The sequence below is a fragment of the Geotrypetes seraphini genome, chromosome 1 (assembly GCF_902459505.1).
Source record: "Geotrypetes seraphini chromosome 1, aGeoSer1.1, whole genome shotgun sequence".
NCBI lineage: Eukaryota > Metazoa > Chordata > Amphibia > Gymnophiona > Dermophiidae > Geotrypetes > Geotrypetes seraphini.
In genome coordinates, this window is record NC_047084.1 from 193,340,438 (window position 1) to 193,358,570 (window position 18,133).

The following is an 18,133-nucleotide window of genomic DNA, read 5'->3' on the forward strand; positions in this document are numbered from 1 at the left end:
TACCTGTAGTGAGGTCAAGCACCTGTGGACCGCCCTGCTCCAACCTAGCTTTTACACTGGGACCGGGTCCTTCTGCCTGCAAATGGGTACTGAGGCAGCATGGTGAGGGGCTTGGAGTTCCATTGGGACCAGGGCTGTACAGTCAGGCACTTAGATGCGACACAGTCACCGAGGGCCACATAAAACCGCCAGGTGGGCCGGATTTGGCCCCCGGGCCTTGTGTTTGACATGTGTGATCTAAACTAAAGTGTCTATGAAAGAAAGAATGTGAAGAAATACTACTGATAGATTACTAAAAAATGAAGACAGCAAGAAATGGGCTGGCTGTAAGAGATCTAAGAGGCAGAATGGTCTTTCCTGGAATATGGCTGCCTTCCAGTCTGGAGGTTACAGGTTCAATTCTGGTTTGTATATGATAGCTATTAACACTGGGGGAAAATGCTGAAATTTTAATACTAAAAAAAAAGCCTGCCATTTCATGGTTTATTCCTGTTCTTTGGGGTTAGACTTAAACTTATTCTTCTATCAGCTTTTGTTTTAGGTCACTGATTTAATTATTTCAGTACCTTTATTTTAGTAGGTATTACAGATTCTCTATCAGATATTCCTGAAGCTTGAATGGTGACGGGACAAAAGCGTGCAAGACTTTGGCGCGCCGACATTGCAGCGCAGACAATTCGGCGCAAGACCCAAGTGCGCCGCCTAAAAACTTACTTTTAAAGAGCTCCAACGGGGGGAGGAACCCCCACACACTTTACTTCATACTCTTTGTGCTGCCGTGGGGGGATGGGGAGGGTGCAACCCCCCTCATTATAGAGAAAACTTAACTTTTTCCTAAAAAATTGGGAAAAAGTTAAATTTACTCTATAATGGAGGGTTCCAACCCCTCCTCCCCCCAACAGCAGCGTGAACAGTTTGAAATAAACTGGGAGGGGTTCCTCACTCACAACTCGTGTCGGAGCTCTTTAAAAGTAAGTTTTTAGGCGGCGCGCTTGGGTCTTGCGCCGAATTGTCTGCACTGCAATGTTGGTACGTCCAAGTCCCGCTATGAACCAGCTTGAATACAAGACGTAAATTGTTCAAAGTATTCTAATTCTTGTCTTGTAGTCAAATATTCAAGCCTTAAGAGAAGAATAAATTAAGAAGACCAGAAATACACAAGAAGATACGGGCTAGCTAGAGCAGACACTTGAGAGGCATCACATCTTTTTCTGGAGGGCAGTAGCCTTCCAATGCAAAGGTTATTGTTTCGAGTGATAGCAGCTAACAAGGGGAAAATTGCTGAAACTTAATAATTCTGAATCAAAATCTGTCATTTCAGTGTGTACTCCTGTTTCAGGTTAGATGTCATGAAAACCCAGCTGATTGGTGGCCTCTGGATAGGTTTGGGTACCACTGCTTTACAACAGTTGGTCACAGTACTGTGCTCCTGGGGAATATAGTCGGAACAGCATTAGGAAATATTTCTTCATGGGCAGGGTCCATACATGGAAAAAAACTCTTGAGCTGTTGTGGAATAAAGCTATTGGAAAATTCAAGAAAGATTTGGATAAGTGCAGAAGTTCCCTCATGACAAAGAAGTGAGAGGAAAGCCAGAAATCCGGTTGGCTCTGTGGCATTGTACCAGAAATTGAATTTGGCAGAACAGATAAACCAATCAGTTCTCTTCTGTGATGTCAGCTATGATAGTACACCAAAGATCCATATAACGTGGAAGATGGGGATCACACTTTTATACTGTATTTTATACATATTATAGCGAGTCTATAATAACTGCACCCCCTCCTCATAAAAACATACCTTTGCTGGTGAAGTCACGCACTCCAGTAGTTTAATAAAACACTGCATGTCTCAAAGGCAAATCACCCAAATTTTATTAAACATTGTATCCACACATGAAAAGTGAATTTGGTCACAACATAAGAATACACAGGCTAAAATTAACACCATAATTTAGTAAAGGAGTTTAGAATGATGTCATGGAACCATCAATAGGACTGCCATGAACAGAAACCCAGCTAGAAGTACAGACAATTCCCAATATTTGCGCGTTAACTTTTGCTTCTTCAAGTATGTGTGTGATTTTATAAATAACTCCATATTCACTTTCACATGGGCTACCACACCCATTTGCAGACTTTATGGCTATGCACAGTAGCAATGCATGCAAGTTTGGGGAGCAGCCAAACCCACAAGGCATTTCACTACTCTTGTTTACCTACCATTGTAGAGTAATTCCCCTCCCCACCCAAAAAAATATAGTGCAAGCCCTTCAGGCTCTAAGATCAAACATGTAAAGTCAGTGATGAGGCTTAGTGAAAAAATAAAGGTATCGATTCTTTTCAATATGTTTGTGAGTGACATTGCCGAAGGGTTAGAAAGTAAAGTTAACCTTTTTGTGGATGATACCAAGATTTGTAACAGAGTGGACACCCCAGAGGGAGTGGAAAACATGAAAAAGGATCTGCAAAAGTTAGAAGAATGGTCTAGCATCTGGCAACTAAAATTCAATGCGAAGAAGTGCAAAGTGATGCATTTGGGGGGTAGAAATCTGAGGGAACCGTATGTGCTGGGAGGTGAGAGGCTGATAAGAACAGATGGAGAGAGGGACCTTGGGGTGATTGTTTCTGAGGATCTAAAGGCTTTTAAACAATGTGATAAGGCGGTGGCTGTAGCCAGATGAATGCTAGGTTGTATAGAAAGAGGAGTAACCAGCAGAAGAAGGGGGGTGTTGATGTCCCTGTATAGGTCATTGGTGAGACCACACTTGGAGTATTGTATTCAGTTTTGGAGGCCATATCTGGTTAAGGATATAAAAAAAACTTGAAGCGGTCCAGAAGTGGGTGATGAAAATGTTAAGAGGTTTGAACCAAAAGAAGTATGAGAAGAGACTGGAAGACCTAAATATGTATACTCTGGAGGAGAGGAGGGACAGGGAAGATTTGATACAGATGTTTAAATACTTGAAAGCCATTAATTTAGAACCAAATCTTTTCCAGAGAAGAAAAAATGGTAAAACTAGAGGACATAATTTAAGGTTACAGGGAGGAAAACGTAGGAGCAATGTTAGGAAATTCTTCACGGAGAGGGTGGTAGATGCCTGGAATGCCCTTCTGAGGGAAGTGATGAAGAGGAAAACGGTGATGGAATTCAAAAAAGCGTGGGATAAAAATAGAGGATCTCTAATTAGAAAATGAAGGATGTAAAGTAAAGAACTAAGGCTGGTATTGGACAGACCTGCACGGTCTGTGTTTCATATATGATGATTTGGAGAAGGATGGGCTGGGATGGACATCAACGTGAACTCCACTAATATGGAACAGGAGGATGTTACTGGCCAGACTTTATGGTAGATGTCCTGCAAACAACGGGATGGTTGGATAGGCTGGACTGAGCTTAGACGGCAACTTCAGCATTTGGAACCTAAGACAATATCAGACTTTAAAGTCTTCAGCCCAGAAATATCAAAGAAGAGACAAATTAATCTAATCATGTATTTTTTAATGAGTATAACTTATGGGCAGACTGGATGGACCGTTCAGGTCTTTATCTGCTGTCATTTACTATGTTACTATGTTGATAAACTGAGATTCAGAATGTCGGCCACCATTGTCTGCCACAAGTTTGGTGTTAATGAATCAACCAGTCATTATATCCACAAGAAGGAAAGTATTCATAAAAGTGTTAATGAATCCGCTCCAGAAAAGTGCTAAAATTTCCTCTCAAGTGCGTGATGAGGAAGTTGAGAAAATGGAAAAGTGGCTAAGTTTGTGGTTAAATGAGATGGGGACAGACTTAAAGATATCAATCTCTGTACTTTGGAGGAAAGGCGGGAGAGGGGAGATATAATAGAGACGTTTAAATACCTACATAATGTAAATGTGCATGAGTTTGGTCTCTTTGAAAGGAAACTCTGCAATGAGAGAGCATAGGATGAAGTTAAGTGGTGATAGGCTCCGGAGAAATCTAAGGAAATATGTTTTTACAGAAAGGATGGTAGATGCATGGAACAGTCTCCCAGAAGAGGTGGTAGAGACAGAGACTGTGTCTGAATTCACAAGGGCCTGGGATAGGCACGTGGAATCTCTCTGAGAGAGAAAGAGATAATGGTTACTGCAGATGGGCAGACTAGATGGGCCATTTGGCCTTTATCTGCTATCATGTTTCTATGATTTTGAAGATTTTAGTGCTGTTGATAAAGCAGTGAGATAGAATGTTGCAACAATCATCCATTTCTCACACAGCATCAGAAGTGAACAATTCAAGAATATAGGAGAGGAAGATAGTTCAGAAATCCTGTAGGAGCAACCCCAGGAGCTGACGAAATAGGAGTTGGATGCAATGGCTTAGGAAGGTCTTCAGGGCAATGAAGAGGATGAAGAAGAACGAGCCCACAAGACTGTGCCTCTCACAACTGTAAAGCTGGAAGAGTGGCTTGGCATGATCAACCAGTTGGCCACAGACATTGAGGTTTTGAATTTCATCATTTTCATCACAGCCTCAAGATTAAATGTCAGCTTCTCGCTGTTATGCTACCATACTCCGAGACCCTTAAGGATTTCAAACGGTGCATGAAGCAGACATTGCTGAAACAGTACTTCAAGCCAGTGCATCCTTCACAATGCCATCCACCAATCTTGAAGGACAGAGTGTCGGAGGTGATTTTGAGACATCTTCAGTCTTGACATCTTCTGACACTGATTAAAGTTCTAGCAAACCTCTGCCTTGGCTTTCGGAGGGTGACCAAGGTAGAGAGGTTTACATCAGTGTACTGTTTGAAGTACAACACCATCCAACCTCACTCAATGGAAGGTAAGATTCAGGTATAAAATCAATGTTTTTCTTAATGAGGTGTTAGCAGAAAAGTATATTTTGATCAATCTCTAGCAAAAGATTACAGTTTTGTGGTGGTCGCTAGAACCGAACCCCCTGCTTCCCATAGATTAAATGTATTAACATTCGCGTTTTTTTACTTTAATGCAGTTTTCTAGGAATGTTATCATTGAGAAAGTTGGGAATTGACTGTATCAACATAACCCTCCCTTCTTCATATCATCATCATCACTGCCTGATATGACTGTCCACATTTTCAACAATGATTTCATCATCATTTGAACTTAAGCAAGCTTTTCAAACTACACCAATGCTCTAGAGAAGGAGGAGTAATTAAATAAGTTAATCGACTTTGATAAACGAACTTGTTCACATTTTTATTTTTTTTTTTTTTCCATTATTTTTTATTTTCTAATTTTTCATAAAGTGTACATAATAATAAATTACAATTGATAAATGCATATTATCACTTTTATATCTAATACATTATATATCTGAATTTGATTTTCCCCCTCACCCTCCCCCCTCCCTTTCATTACTTTAATATAATATTTTAATTTTCAAATTTTTATAAAAAGTATACAACATATTAGAATACAATTGATAAATATTCAATAACTTTTTTATATCTAATACAATATAATCTAAACAATTTTTGTCCCATTTCCCTCCCCTCACCCTTTTATTACCTTTTATTCATACGTTACATTTTGTATAATATATTATAACATACTATGTATAAATTAATTTTTCTTACCCCCCCTTTATGTGTGTCATAAAAAAAAAAAAAAAAAAATTCCTTAAAAGAAGAAAAGAAGAAGAAAACATCATATTATTTATTCATTACAGTATTTTGTCAATGGCCCCCATATTTTTATAAATTTATTATATGTCCCCTTTTGTATTGCTATTGTTCTTTCCATTTTAAAAATATGACATATTGTATTCCACCAAAATGTGTAATTTAGGTTGTTGTAATTTTTCCAATTGTTAGTTATATTGTTCACATTTTTGATGTAGTGAATAACAGTTTATTATATGTGACTATTGTAGGCAACAGTGCTTAATATGCTTTTGCAATTCAACATTCATTGCTGTGAACAAATTAAAGAATATATAGCCATCTTGAAAAAGATATAAGAACATAAGAATAGCTAGGTCAGACCAATGGTCTATGTAGCCCAGTATCCAGTCTTCACGGTGGCCAATCCAGATCAAATGTACCTGGCAAAACCCCAAATAGTAGCAACATTCCATGCTACCAATCCAGGGCAAGTAGTGGCCTCCACCATGTCTTTTCCTCTAGGAATTTGTCCACACCTTTTTTAAAACCATCTATATTAACTGCTCTTACAGCATCCTCTGGCAATGCATTCCAGAACTTAATTATTCTTTGAGTGAAAAATTTTTTCTTCCTATTGGTTTTAAAAGTATCTCCTTGTAACTTCTTCAAGTGTCCCCTAGTCTTTGTCTGTTATTGAGAAAGACATGGGGGAAGCCACTACTTTCCCTGGATCAGTTGCATGGAATATTGCTACTCCTTGGATTTTGGCCAGGCACTAGTGACCTGGATTGGCCACTGTGAGAACGGGCTACTGGGCTCGATGGACCATTGGTCTGACCCAGTATGGCTATTCTTATGTTCTAATGGCAACCTGCTGCCGGCTCTGCAGGCTTTCCTCTACCACAGTCCCACTGAAGAAAAAGGAAGTGAATCATTGAGGGTGGGATAGGGGGTAGAGGGATGCTTGCAGAGCCCAAGCAAGCTGCCCAAAGATGTTGCCGGCTGTTTTTTGGGCTGCAGCAATGGAGGGCTGACCCGACACCAAAATCTGTGCAGTCCTCAGGTAATTCTGCATCCCTGGGGAATTCTGCGCAAATTTTGCATTGCACAGTAGCTCAGAATTCTACCAGGAATAATATAGTGGGGTCCAGCTACAAAGAAAACCTCAGTGTGTTTGAATATCCCTTGTGTCAGTGAAAACAGTGTAGCACCACAAAAACACCACTTCAGTCAGGCTGTCCCTCCATAGTCTAGCTGTGGGTTAAAGAAACTGCTGAGGAAGGCATAACATTGCTTAAAAATAACTACTTAGATGTCTGGCTGAGATGGGGGAAAATATTAGCTATTCAGCATTTTCAAGGTTACCACATAAGCATGATCTATTTGGGAAGGTGGCAAGAAGGAAGCCGCTGCTGAAGAAAAGCCACTTGATGAGCTTCAAGGCACTCAACACACAGGGAACACTGCATACATACAGGGAAATATTCTATAAGTTATATCATTGATTCCCAAACCTGTCCTGGGAGAACCCCAGCTAGTTAGGTTTTCAGGATATCCACAAAAAATTTTCAGGAGATCAATTTGCATACACTGCTTCCTTGGTATGCAAAGCTATCTCATGCATATTCATTGTGGATATCCGACTGGCCGGAGTTCCCTCAGACTAGAGAATGATATGGGGACAAATTTGTCCCCATCCCTGCAAGGACTCAGTTTCCCCGTCTCTGCAGGTTTTGTCGCTGTCCTTGCCCCATTCCTCTAAGCTCTGCCTTAACCGCATAAGACTCGAACGCAGTGTTTGAGGCTCGGGCAGATGAGGACAGAGTTTGCAGGAATGGGACAGGAAAAGAACTCACCGGAACGGGAAAATGAGTTCCCGCGGGGATGAGGAAAAATTTGTCCCCGTGTCATTCTCTACCTAAGTCCAGGTTTGAGAACCCCTGAGTTATGTGTGTAAATTTAAATCACGTCTATATTCCACCCAGACTTCACCAATGGGTACACTTATCTGTAACATACAGATATGCACATATTTACATAATAGTACTTAGGTGGAATTTTGGCATTTACACGCATACAGTATATACCATTATTTTAATGATCTATGCACATAATTAATATGTAATTTTTGGCATATACTTTATAGACTTACCCCTCCCCCCCACACACCCAAACACACACACAAATACAAACACACACACACAAATACAAACACACACACACAAATACAAACACACACACACACACACACACACAAATACAAACACACACACACACAGAAATACAAACACACACACACAAACACACAGAAATACAAACACACACACACAAACACACAGAAATACAAACACACACACACAAACACGTGTGGAATAAAAGACACTAGTAGCAGCATTATGTTGTAGGAATGCTTTCCAGCAGCAGGGATAAGGAGGCTGTGAAAACTAAGGGAAAGATGAATGGGGTGGAGTACAGTTACTGTAAATCTGGAGGAAAACATTTTGAAGTCTACTGAACCAAGGACTGAGGAGAAAATTCACCTTTGAGCAGTACAGTGATCCTAAGCACACAGTAAAAACAGCAGTGGTGTGGCCCATTAAGAAAAAAATGAATGTAATTCAGTGGCCCAATCAAAGCCCAGACTTGAATCCAATAGGCAATCTGTGACAAGACTTGGACCACGATTCGTAGACCATCTCCAGTCAACTAGAAAGAGCTTGAGCTCTTTTTCTGAGAAGAATGGGTAAAAACTGCCTCACCCTGCAAAGTTGGTAGACACTTTTCCTAAACAACTTGATAGCTGTTATTGCTGCAAAAAGGCAAGTATTAAATCAAAGGACGTGAAGATTTATGTAGTCAAGACTTTTTTAGGTTTTTATTCATAGTTAATTTTTGAATATTTCTATACTTGTTTTTTCATGTTGAAAGGGTAGAATAGGTTATGTAGATCAGTGAAATAAACTCCTACTTTAATGCAATGGCGCTGGATGCAGAAAATGTAAGGGAAGGTAGTGGCTGGACTGTACCAAGTAATAGTTGTGTCTATGTAACTTGTTCAATGGCACCCGCCTTACTTGCTTTACTACTACTAATGAGCTGAGAGAAGAGTTTGTGCTTCTCCATATTTGTATCCTTTCCACGAATATCCATAATTTTAAATCTAGAAGTCTTGATTTGGTCAGAGATATTTATATGTGTCTGATATAAAGCCATACATATATTCAGCCTAACTGAAACTGCTTTTCAGTGAAGAGTCAATGGATTCTTAGTAATTTTAATTGTGCTGTCTTGGTGCTTTTGCTTTCAGATATATTTTTGTGATGATGTTTTGTGTGTGTGTTTTCCTCAGTTACAGGAGTTGTTATGGACCTTCTTTGGAAAACTGAATGTGTCCTAGCATGAGTTTATTATCTTTTAGCCCAGGGATGGTCCTTGAGACCACAACACAGTTGAGTTTTCAGAATTTACCCAATGAACATATATGAGATCTATTTGCATGCATTGTCTCCATTATACAAATAGATCTTGACCAAGTAAGGCTAAACGTGATCATCTGTGACAAGATGAAATAATCCAGGCTGCACGTCACCTCCAAAAGGAGAAGGCTTACAATCTGCAGAGTAGACGCAAAGACTGTAATGGATAACAATTAAATATCAGGTTTATTAATAAAAATAGTAATTTAACAGTACTGTATTTGTATCTGGAGGTCCAGGTGCCCTTTTCTCATCCTCTCCCCATACCCCCAAATCTAGCAGTTGGACTTTTTCTTTTATACCCTTCTCCACAGCACACTCATTAATTACCATAATCAAGAACCACCATAATAACAATACAAATTAGCCATATGATTTCCAGCAGGCTAAGCTATTAAGACACATCTACATTACTTCTTCTTTCTGATATAAGCATTTTTAAAGTAATCTTTTAATAGGTGGCAATAGTATTCTTTTTGGTATATTTAGTTAAAGCAATAGGTTGTTTACTGTTATCTTTCTAGCCAGGTGGTCAGTTTCTAAAGAACTGTCTCACAGACCATCTAGCACCTAGTTCCTGCTAATGGGGTCCTATCTTCCCTATTAGTCAACTGTCTTCATCACATATTTCTGTAAAATTTGTTGATATGAAACTGCATGACCAGGCCTTGGGATATAGAAACTATCGCATGTTTTTCCAACTCAATCTGCTGACTAGTGTTGCCCGATTCAGGGGAAAAATTTGATTCAATTCAGCCTATTGAATCGATTTTTCTATTCGATTTTCCTGCCCAATTGGGTGTTTGTTTGTTTTTTTTCAAACATCCTGGTGGGTTTATTTTATATACACTAAAACAATTAACCCCCGTGGTATTATTATTCAAAATTACAGAAGTACACAAAAAGTATACCACACTACTCAACCGGAGAAGTGTAATACATTACACAAGCCTCAGAATTGGAGCCTACGTACAGCTGCCCAATCACAACCGAAAAGTCAGTGTAGTTATGCTCCTACATGCTCCAGTCATCGGCCAAGAACTAAAATTTTAGATGCAACTACCTTATTTTAACTTTATTATTTTAAGTTTTTTATTGTTATAACTTAATTGTTCTATTTTGTTTTTCATTTTACTTTAATTTAACCCTTTTAAAAATATAAATATATTACTAATATGCATTTGCACTTATCTGGTATATTGAAACGGTGACCAAAAAAAGTCACTTATCTTATGTTTAGCTGAGAAATCTCTATATTTATCTTTCAACATGCCGTGCTGCTTTCTATAAATGCCAATGCAGCCAGCGTTTCGCGGACTCCTTTAACATCCGCTGCTTCAGGGCCAGCAACCAGGCATCCTATAATTTTTTTAAAAAAACTTAGTCAGCTTTTCATAAACTTATAAATAATTAAGTATATAAAACATTACTCACAGAACTAAATTTCCTCCGTCAACGATTTCAAACAGCATCAAAATGGCAGCAGCGTAGTTTTTATATCCTCAACATAACTCCTCCCACCATATCCTATTGGTTAAAGATCTTCAAAGACTCATGTATCCTACAGCAAAAATCCCATTCACTAAAAATATTGCTCATATACTATTTTTATACAGACCATTAGGGCTCAAAATAATAAACTATTAGAATTGACACTCAATCCATATTTTAAATTTCTCATAGTAACATAAAAATCTATTACCAGAACTCCTACCATGGATTTATAGACATCACTGGCTGTATAATAACGGACCCATCCACTCCCAACTAGTAAAAGTGTTGCCACTCTATGGTTTTATTAAGGCCACTAGGGCTCAGAGTATTAAGCTGATAAATCCAGCGCTGTTCCCGCTGAGCCAAATATCGTCTAAAGTCGCCACCATGGACTCCTTGATACATTCAATAACCACTACTTTTAATGACGTAAATGCATGGTTATTCTCAATGCAATGTTTCCCTAAGGGGGCCCCCATATTGCCGTTCTTTGTATTACTCTTGTGTTCGGCAAGCCGAACATTCAATTTTCTGGATGCTTGTCCTACATAAATTAAATCACAGGGGCATTGGATTATATATATTACCCCATATGTTTCACAATCAGAGTCATGTAACAAGGCATAGGTCTTCCCATCTCTTGGATTACTAAATGTAGTAGTGCATACCATCACCCCACACATTTGACAGGACCCACATTTTTGATGACCCTGGTATACTTTGTCCATATCCAGGTTAGCATTAGGCAAAATAGAAGGACACAGGATCTCTTTCAAGTTTCGTTTTCTCCGATATGCTGTCCTCAAATAACAGTCCTTAAATGTCCCTGATATTTTCAACATCACCCAATGCTTCCTAAGAGAGCGAGCTAGATGGTAGCTATCTCTGGAATATGTAATCACACAAGTTACACATTTTTCCCCAAGCTGTTGACTCGCAATTCGTTTAGGGGCAAACAAACTCTCACGTGAACTAAAACATGCTCTCTTATAGGCCATCAAAACTATTTTATAAGGATACCCTCTTTGAAGAAATTGTATTTTTAGATCGTTAGCCTGTCTCTTAAAATCAATTAAAGAAGAGCATATTCTCCTAAGTCTCAAGAACTGCAAGTATGTCAAACTTTTCTTAAGGGATGTAGGGTGAGCACTTGAAAAATGAAGGACTGAATTACAATCTGTCGGTTTAGTGTATACTGCTGTGGAAAATTTTCCATTTAGTACCGTGATATTCACATCTAAAAAAGAGATCTGAACAGGGCTATAGGTATGTGTAAATTTTACCTGGGGGTGACATCCATTCAAATAAGAAAGAAATCTCAAAAGATTATCCTCCCCCCCATTCCATATCAAAAAGATGTCATCTATATATCTAGTCCACATTTTAACATCTTTAAAAAAATGGGACCGATAAATCCAATCATGCTCAAATTTATCCATAAAAAGGTTCGCCACCGAAGGGGCCATAGTTATACCCATCGCGATACCAGATTTCTGATGAAACAGCTGATCCTCGAACATAAAAAAACTGTCATGAAGAACAATATCTGCCAACTTACAAATAAAATTTGTGGGCACCCTTGGATTAACCCGTTTATCTAAAGTCTGTTGAATTATATCTAAAGCTTCATGCTGTGGAATTATCGTATACAACGAGCACACATCCATGGTCACTAGCAAAGAGTGTATATCCGGATTTACTCCTTCAAGTTTCTTCAGAAACTCTGTAGTGTCCTTAGTATAAGAAAGGGTTTGTTTCACAAAGGGTTGAAGAAATTTATCAATATAAATAGATGATGCTTCTAACAAAGACCCTCGATTCGAGACAATAGGTCTACCCGGTGGAGTAGTACAGGATTTATGGATTTTAGGCAGTAGATAAAAGATCGGAGTTTTTAGATACACTACATTCAGGAACCAAAATTCTTTCTTTGTTAGGTATCCCTTATCCACTCCTTGTTTTGTTAAACCATTAATTCTAAATTGTAGATGTTCAGTCGGATCCACAGTAAGCACGTCATAATCTTCACTAAATAGTTGTCTCTGTGCTTCTTTCACATACATCTCTCGACTAAGCAACACAATCATACCACCTTTATCAGCTTTTCTAATGATCAAATCCTTATCTGACAATAAGATTTCTCAGCTTTACTCATGTTATAATGTAATTTATAACTATTTGATTTGCCCATATTTTTAACAGTATCTGCCACCACAAGTTTATGGAATGTCTCCACCAACGGGTCTATAGGACCAGGAGGGATCCAGGTTGACTTAGGGGTAACAGTTTCAGTGTCATCTCGTAGATCCTCCGTAGTCTCTTTAGAAAAAAATGATTTAATTCTCAGTATCCTATAAAATTTCTCCAAATCCACTCTGGTTTGAAAAGTATCCACAGGAACAGTAGGAACAAATGACAATCCTCTAGCAAGTAAATTCGATTCATCCATGGTTAGTTGATGAGCAGATAGATTAATAACAGGTATCTTATCTAGCCGTTGGGACTCATATTCCTGTATATGTGCCTGAATAGCTATGGGTACCTCTGACCTCGTTGAGATCGTGTTTGTGGCCGATAACTTAAATTTTGATTTTGATATTGTGTTTGGCCCCGTCCGGAACCTCTCCGCCACCTTCCTCTGCGCTGATACCGTGGTTCGGGGCCTAAAAAATCATCATCAAATGCAGAGCTGAAATTTGAAGATTCTGAGGTTTGATCGAAGGTAACTTTTTTTCTCAGCTGAAAAATTCCCAGGATCCTTGGATTTCAGTCATGGATAAACCTTCATTTGCAGATAGTCCTGTTTATCTCTCTTGAATTTTTTGAATTTATCTTTCTGTATATCTGCTCTAAATCCATCTACATTGTTCTTTAGTTCATCTTGATGTTTTTTAAAGTCACTCAGTAGAATTTTGTTTCAAAATTTTCAGTTTATCTTCTATCTCCACTTTAATGGTGGACATGGATTTACGTGTACGATCTATAATCAACACCATCAGGTCGAGGGAACATTTATTCAGAATGGATATCCATTTCTGATTAAAATCAGCATCCTCATTAAACATCCGAGGTTCCTTATATACACGTAACCCTCTAGGAATATATTCTTTCTTGCAATATTCTGTCAAGGTCGCTCCATGCAATTCAGCTCGTATATATCTTTTTGATAGTATAATCATTTCATCCCATAAAATGGAATTATTCATTGTAGATTGTTCCCAATTCATGGTAGAGGAGGAGTCAAGTACTGAATTAATAAAATCAGCACTAAAGCTCAGGCCACTTACCATGCTTGCTGTCCTATTTTGGTGGAAATCAGGGTGATGTACTAATATATACACTAAAACAATTAACCCCCGTGGTATTATTATTCAAAATTACAGAAGTACACAAAAAGTATACCCCACTACTCAACCGGAGAAGTGTAATACATTACACAGGCCTCAGAATCGGAGCCTACGTACAGCTGCCCAATCACAACTGAAAAGTCAGCGTAGTTATGCTCCTACATGCTCCAGTCATCGGCCAAGAACTAAAATTTTAGATGCAACTAACTTATTTTAACTTTATTATTTTATTGTTATAACTTAATTGTTCTATTTTGTTTTCATTTTACTTTAATTTAACCCCTTTAAAAGCATAAATATAGTACTAATACGCATTTGCACTTATCCGGTATATTGAAACGGTGACAAAAAAAGTCACTTATCTTATGTTTAGCTGAGAAATCTCTATATTTATCTTTCAACATGCCGTTTATTTTATAGCCTCTTCACCCCCTTTGCCCTCTCCTACCCACACTGGCGCTGTGGTGTAAACAAAATAAACAAGCAAAAAAGAGTTTTCCTCACTCTGTTAAATCCTAGTTCACGTTGCGGTCTAACATTAGCTCTGGCAGGATACACATTTCAAATCTGACATATTGTAATCACAAAACAGAAAATAAAATTATTTTTCTACCTTTTGTTGTCTGGTCATTATTCAAATCATGTTGGTCCCACGCTTTGGTTTTCTTCTGATAACTTTCTTGCCAGGGTCTCCTGCCCATTTGTCATTTTCTTTCTTGATGCTAACCATCCATCTTTCATCTCTGTCCTTCCCTTCCATTTCCCTTCCCTCCCCCAGAGGTCTGGCATCTTAGCTTTTTTTGTCTCCATCCCCGCAGCTGCAGCGATGGACCCCACCATCTTCAGATCTCCTTTTCTTAACTATCCTTTCATTCAGCATCTCTCCCTCCTTCTACACCACCACAGGATTCACCAGCTCTCCCTTTCTCTTCCCAACTACCCTCCTATCCAGTATCTCTATTCCCCACCCCCTCCGTAACATCCCTTGTGTCCAACTTCTCTCACTTTCTGTTCCTTCCCTCCCTAAATCACATTGTTAACCATCTCGCACCCTCTCCTCAGTATTAAGACCCATTATTTCTTCCCCCCCCAGTCTGGTATATGCACGCCTCTTTGAATCCCCCTCCCTCCCTCTGTGTACTTCTACACCAGGGCCCCCTCCCCAAAGGCCTGCCCCCCTGAAGGCTGTATTCTCCCTGAAGGCCTGCCCCCCCCCCCCCCAAGAAGGCTTCACTCCTGAAGGCCTGCACCCTACCAGAAGGCCTGCACATCCCTCTGAAGGCCTGCAACCTCCCCCCGAAGGCTTGCAACCCCCCTCCGAAGACCTGCATATTCCTCCTTGGCCTCCCGCTCTTTCCTTAAGGTATTCGGCAGCCTGCAGAGAGGATTGCAGTGCTGTATCGTCCTCAGCACCATGTTGGCTCTTCCGCAATCCTGCCCCTGACATCAGAGGAGGGGCGGGACCACAGTACAGAGAACGTGGTGCTGAGGACAATGGCAGCCTGAAAAGATCGCTACAGCACCGTGATCCTCTCTGTAGGCTGCCGATTATCTTAAGGTAAGAGCGGGGAGGCCAGGAGGGAAGCCAGAGGACGCTGCAAAGCGTCAAGGCAGCACTTCCTGATTGACCCTCCTTCCTCTCCCCCTAAAGCAGCAGCGGCAAGCCAGCAAGAGGCAGCGCTGCTGCTCCTGCTTTAGGAGGTGAGGAGGAGGGTTAGTAACTGAATCGGCGAGGCCGATTTTTTTTTTTTTTTTTAACAAATCAATTTGAATTGATTCACCCAATTCAAATCAGTGAATCGATTCAAATCAGAAATTGGGCAGCACTACTAATGACCAATTGGTTGCAATTTAGTCTAGAAGTTAACTTTTATTCCAGTGTTTTCTAAATGTCACTTTAATTTCTCCCACCCTATATAATATGGCCTCAGGTGTAGCAAGGTAACTTAAATTGTATTCCTGTACTTCAAAGCTTCATATCTCTTTCTATTGTCCCGTTCCTTGATCCCATAATTTAAAAAGAACCTTGCTAAAGCCTCTTGAACCTGGCATTGGTCTCTTCCTGTATAGATAGCCAAATGGCTCAGATATAATGAAAAAAAACAATATACAGTAATAGTAACACTTTCACTCTGGTTGATGCATAAATGTCAAGTTCAATAATAGCAAAGCAGCACAGGCTCTGCAATACATCCAAATTGAAGGAAAAAAGCCTCAGACAGGGGCCCTCCTATCTCCACTGAAAAAGTGGTATAATTTCAGGTGGTTGAGCGATCACCTCATCGGCAAAAAACCTTTGTTTAGAGTTAAAATTTAAAAAGACTGTGCTGTGTTGTTGAGGATATAAAACAAGATAGATGAAATAATATCAACTTATCCTTCAGCTGATCGGTACAGACGGTGGACAGCGTTTCACAAATCTGCTGCCTCAGGGTGTGGCACGACTGATAAGGCTTCAACAACGGAACGCTAAACGCGTCTCCTGTATCCTATCTATGCTGTGTACCCATGATTATGCCTGCAAAATGCACAAAACCTTGTCTATCTCATGCATATTCATTATTGTCATTGTAATAGCAATTTTGAGTAGGATAATTGAGACTTTGCTGTACATGTATATTTTTTGTCCTGTATCTAAAGTACTGGTAAATATACCTGTAACTTACACAATATAACCTATAGCACAAAATATGAATATTGTTCTAATTATCACAGCTGGTGTTTAAAAAATGTGATCACTGCTGGGTCTGAATTATTGCTTTGTATGTTTTCACAGTACAAATTGGATTCTCTGATCATGGATCTTATTTACAGACAGGATGTCAAATTAAAATATTAAAAAGAGTTGTGACTATCAATGTGTAGATTGGCTGTCCTAGTAGAAAGTGTTACATGTAGTAGAAAGAATGAATGAATTAGGGAAAAAATGAAATTACATCTGTATTTAAGCTCTCATGAAACTATTCAGCCCTTTAAAGAGCAGGTAAAATTGATTTGTTTTCTGTTTGTGTTTCCTGAAATATTGTACATTTTCATTGGTGGATAAAGGAGCACCAGTTAGGATAGGATGGCTCATATCACCAACATTTTTTCTACCACATACATTGGTTTTCTGTTATGTACTGCATTTTTTTTCCCTAAACAATGAAAATGAAAAAATATGTTTTCTCTTTGCTCTATTGCAACAGAATTGACCAAAAAATGTCTGGAGGCCAGAATGGGTACGAACTCAATGAGGCCAAAGCCATTCTTAGTGAGCTGAAATCTATCAGGAAGGCTATCAGCTCTGGAGAAAAGGAGAAACAGGATCTCATGCAGGTATAATTGAGATAGAGATCTTTATTTCAGGTATCAGGTGTTCTTTTCTGTCATTGGCAGACTGGGATAAAAACAAATACTGGCTTTGGATCTCCAGCACATGAAGATTTGAAGATGACTTTGCTATTTTTATTATCAGCTGCAGATTAATCGCTTTATTCAGCTGCTCTTGGGTATCTGAGCAGCTGGCCCACCTCTAAAGTCACGGCCAGGTTCCCTTGCAACAACACATTAGCTCGCTGGCTTTTTTTTAGTGATAGGATTGCTCAGTGACAGCCATTGAAGTTTATCTCTACACCAGGGATTCTCAACCCAGAACTTGGGACATGCCCAGCCAGTCAGGTTTTCAAGATATCTACAATGAATATGCATGGAATAAATTTGCATACACTGCCTCCATTGTATGAAAATCTATCTTAAGCAGGATATAAATATTTTAAATAAATAAGCTAGTAGATAAGCATTGCTATATTGGTACAGAGCAAATGTCCATCAAGCTCAGTATCCTGTTTTCAACAGTTGCCAATTTAGGTCACAAGTACCTGGCAAGATCTCAAAAGAGGGAAACAGATTTTATGCTCATTGTGGGATATCCTGAAAACCTAACTGGCTAGAGGTGCCCTAAGAAATGGGTTAAGAACCCCTGTTCTACACTTTAGGGCAGTGTCTCTCAAACTGTGTGCCAGGGCACAGTGATGTGCCACGAAGAGATTCTGGGTGTGTGACAAGAGATTCCAGAATTTGACTTTATTTTTAAAAATTTCCTTCATAAGTATGCACTAGAATAGATGACATGTACATCGCATACGCAAGAGTCTGTCAATGTTATGAGCGTCTCTGTACGTAAGGATGCAATCACCCAGACAAGCATCATTCTTTGA

General features: G+C 39.3%; 1 protein-coding gene across 2 annotated transcripts in view; it reads left to right on the plus strand.

Annotated features, from left to right (window-relative positions):
- Positions 1-18,133, plus strand: part of WWC2 (WW and C2 domain containing 2) — a 343,981-nt gene that overhangs the window by 176,631 nt on the left and 149,217 nt on the right. For both annotated transcript variants that reach the window (XM_033943044.1, XM_033943053.1), the window contains one exon: positions 17,123-17,252. In XM_033943044.1, the coding sequence (XP_033798935.1) occupies positions 17,123-17,252 (130 nt within the window). The remainder of the gene's footprint in view (positions 1-17,122; positions 17,253-18,133) is intronic.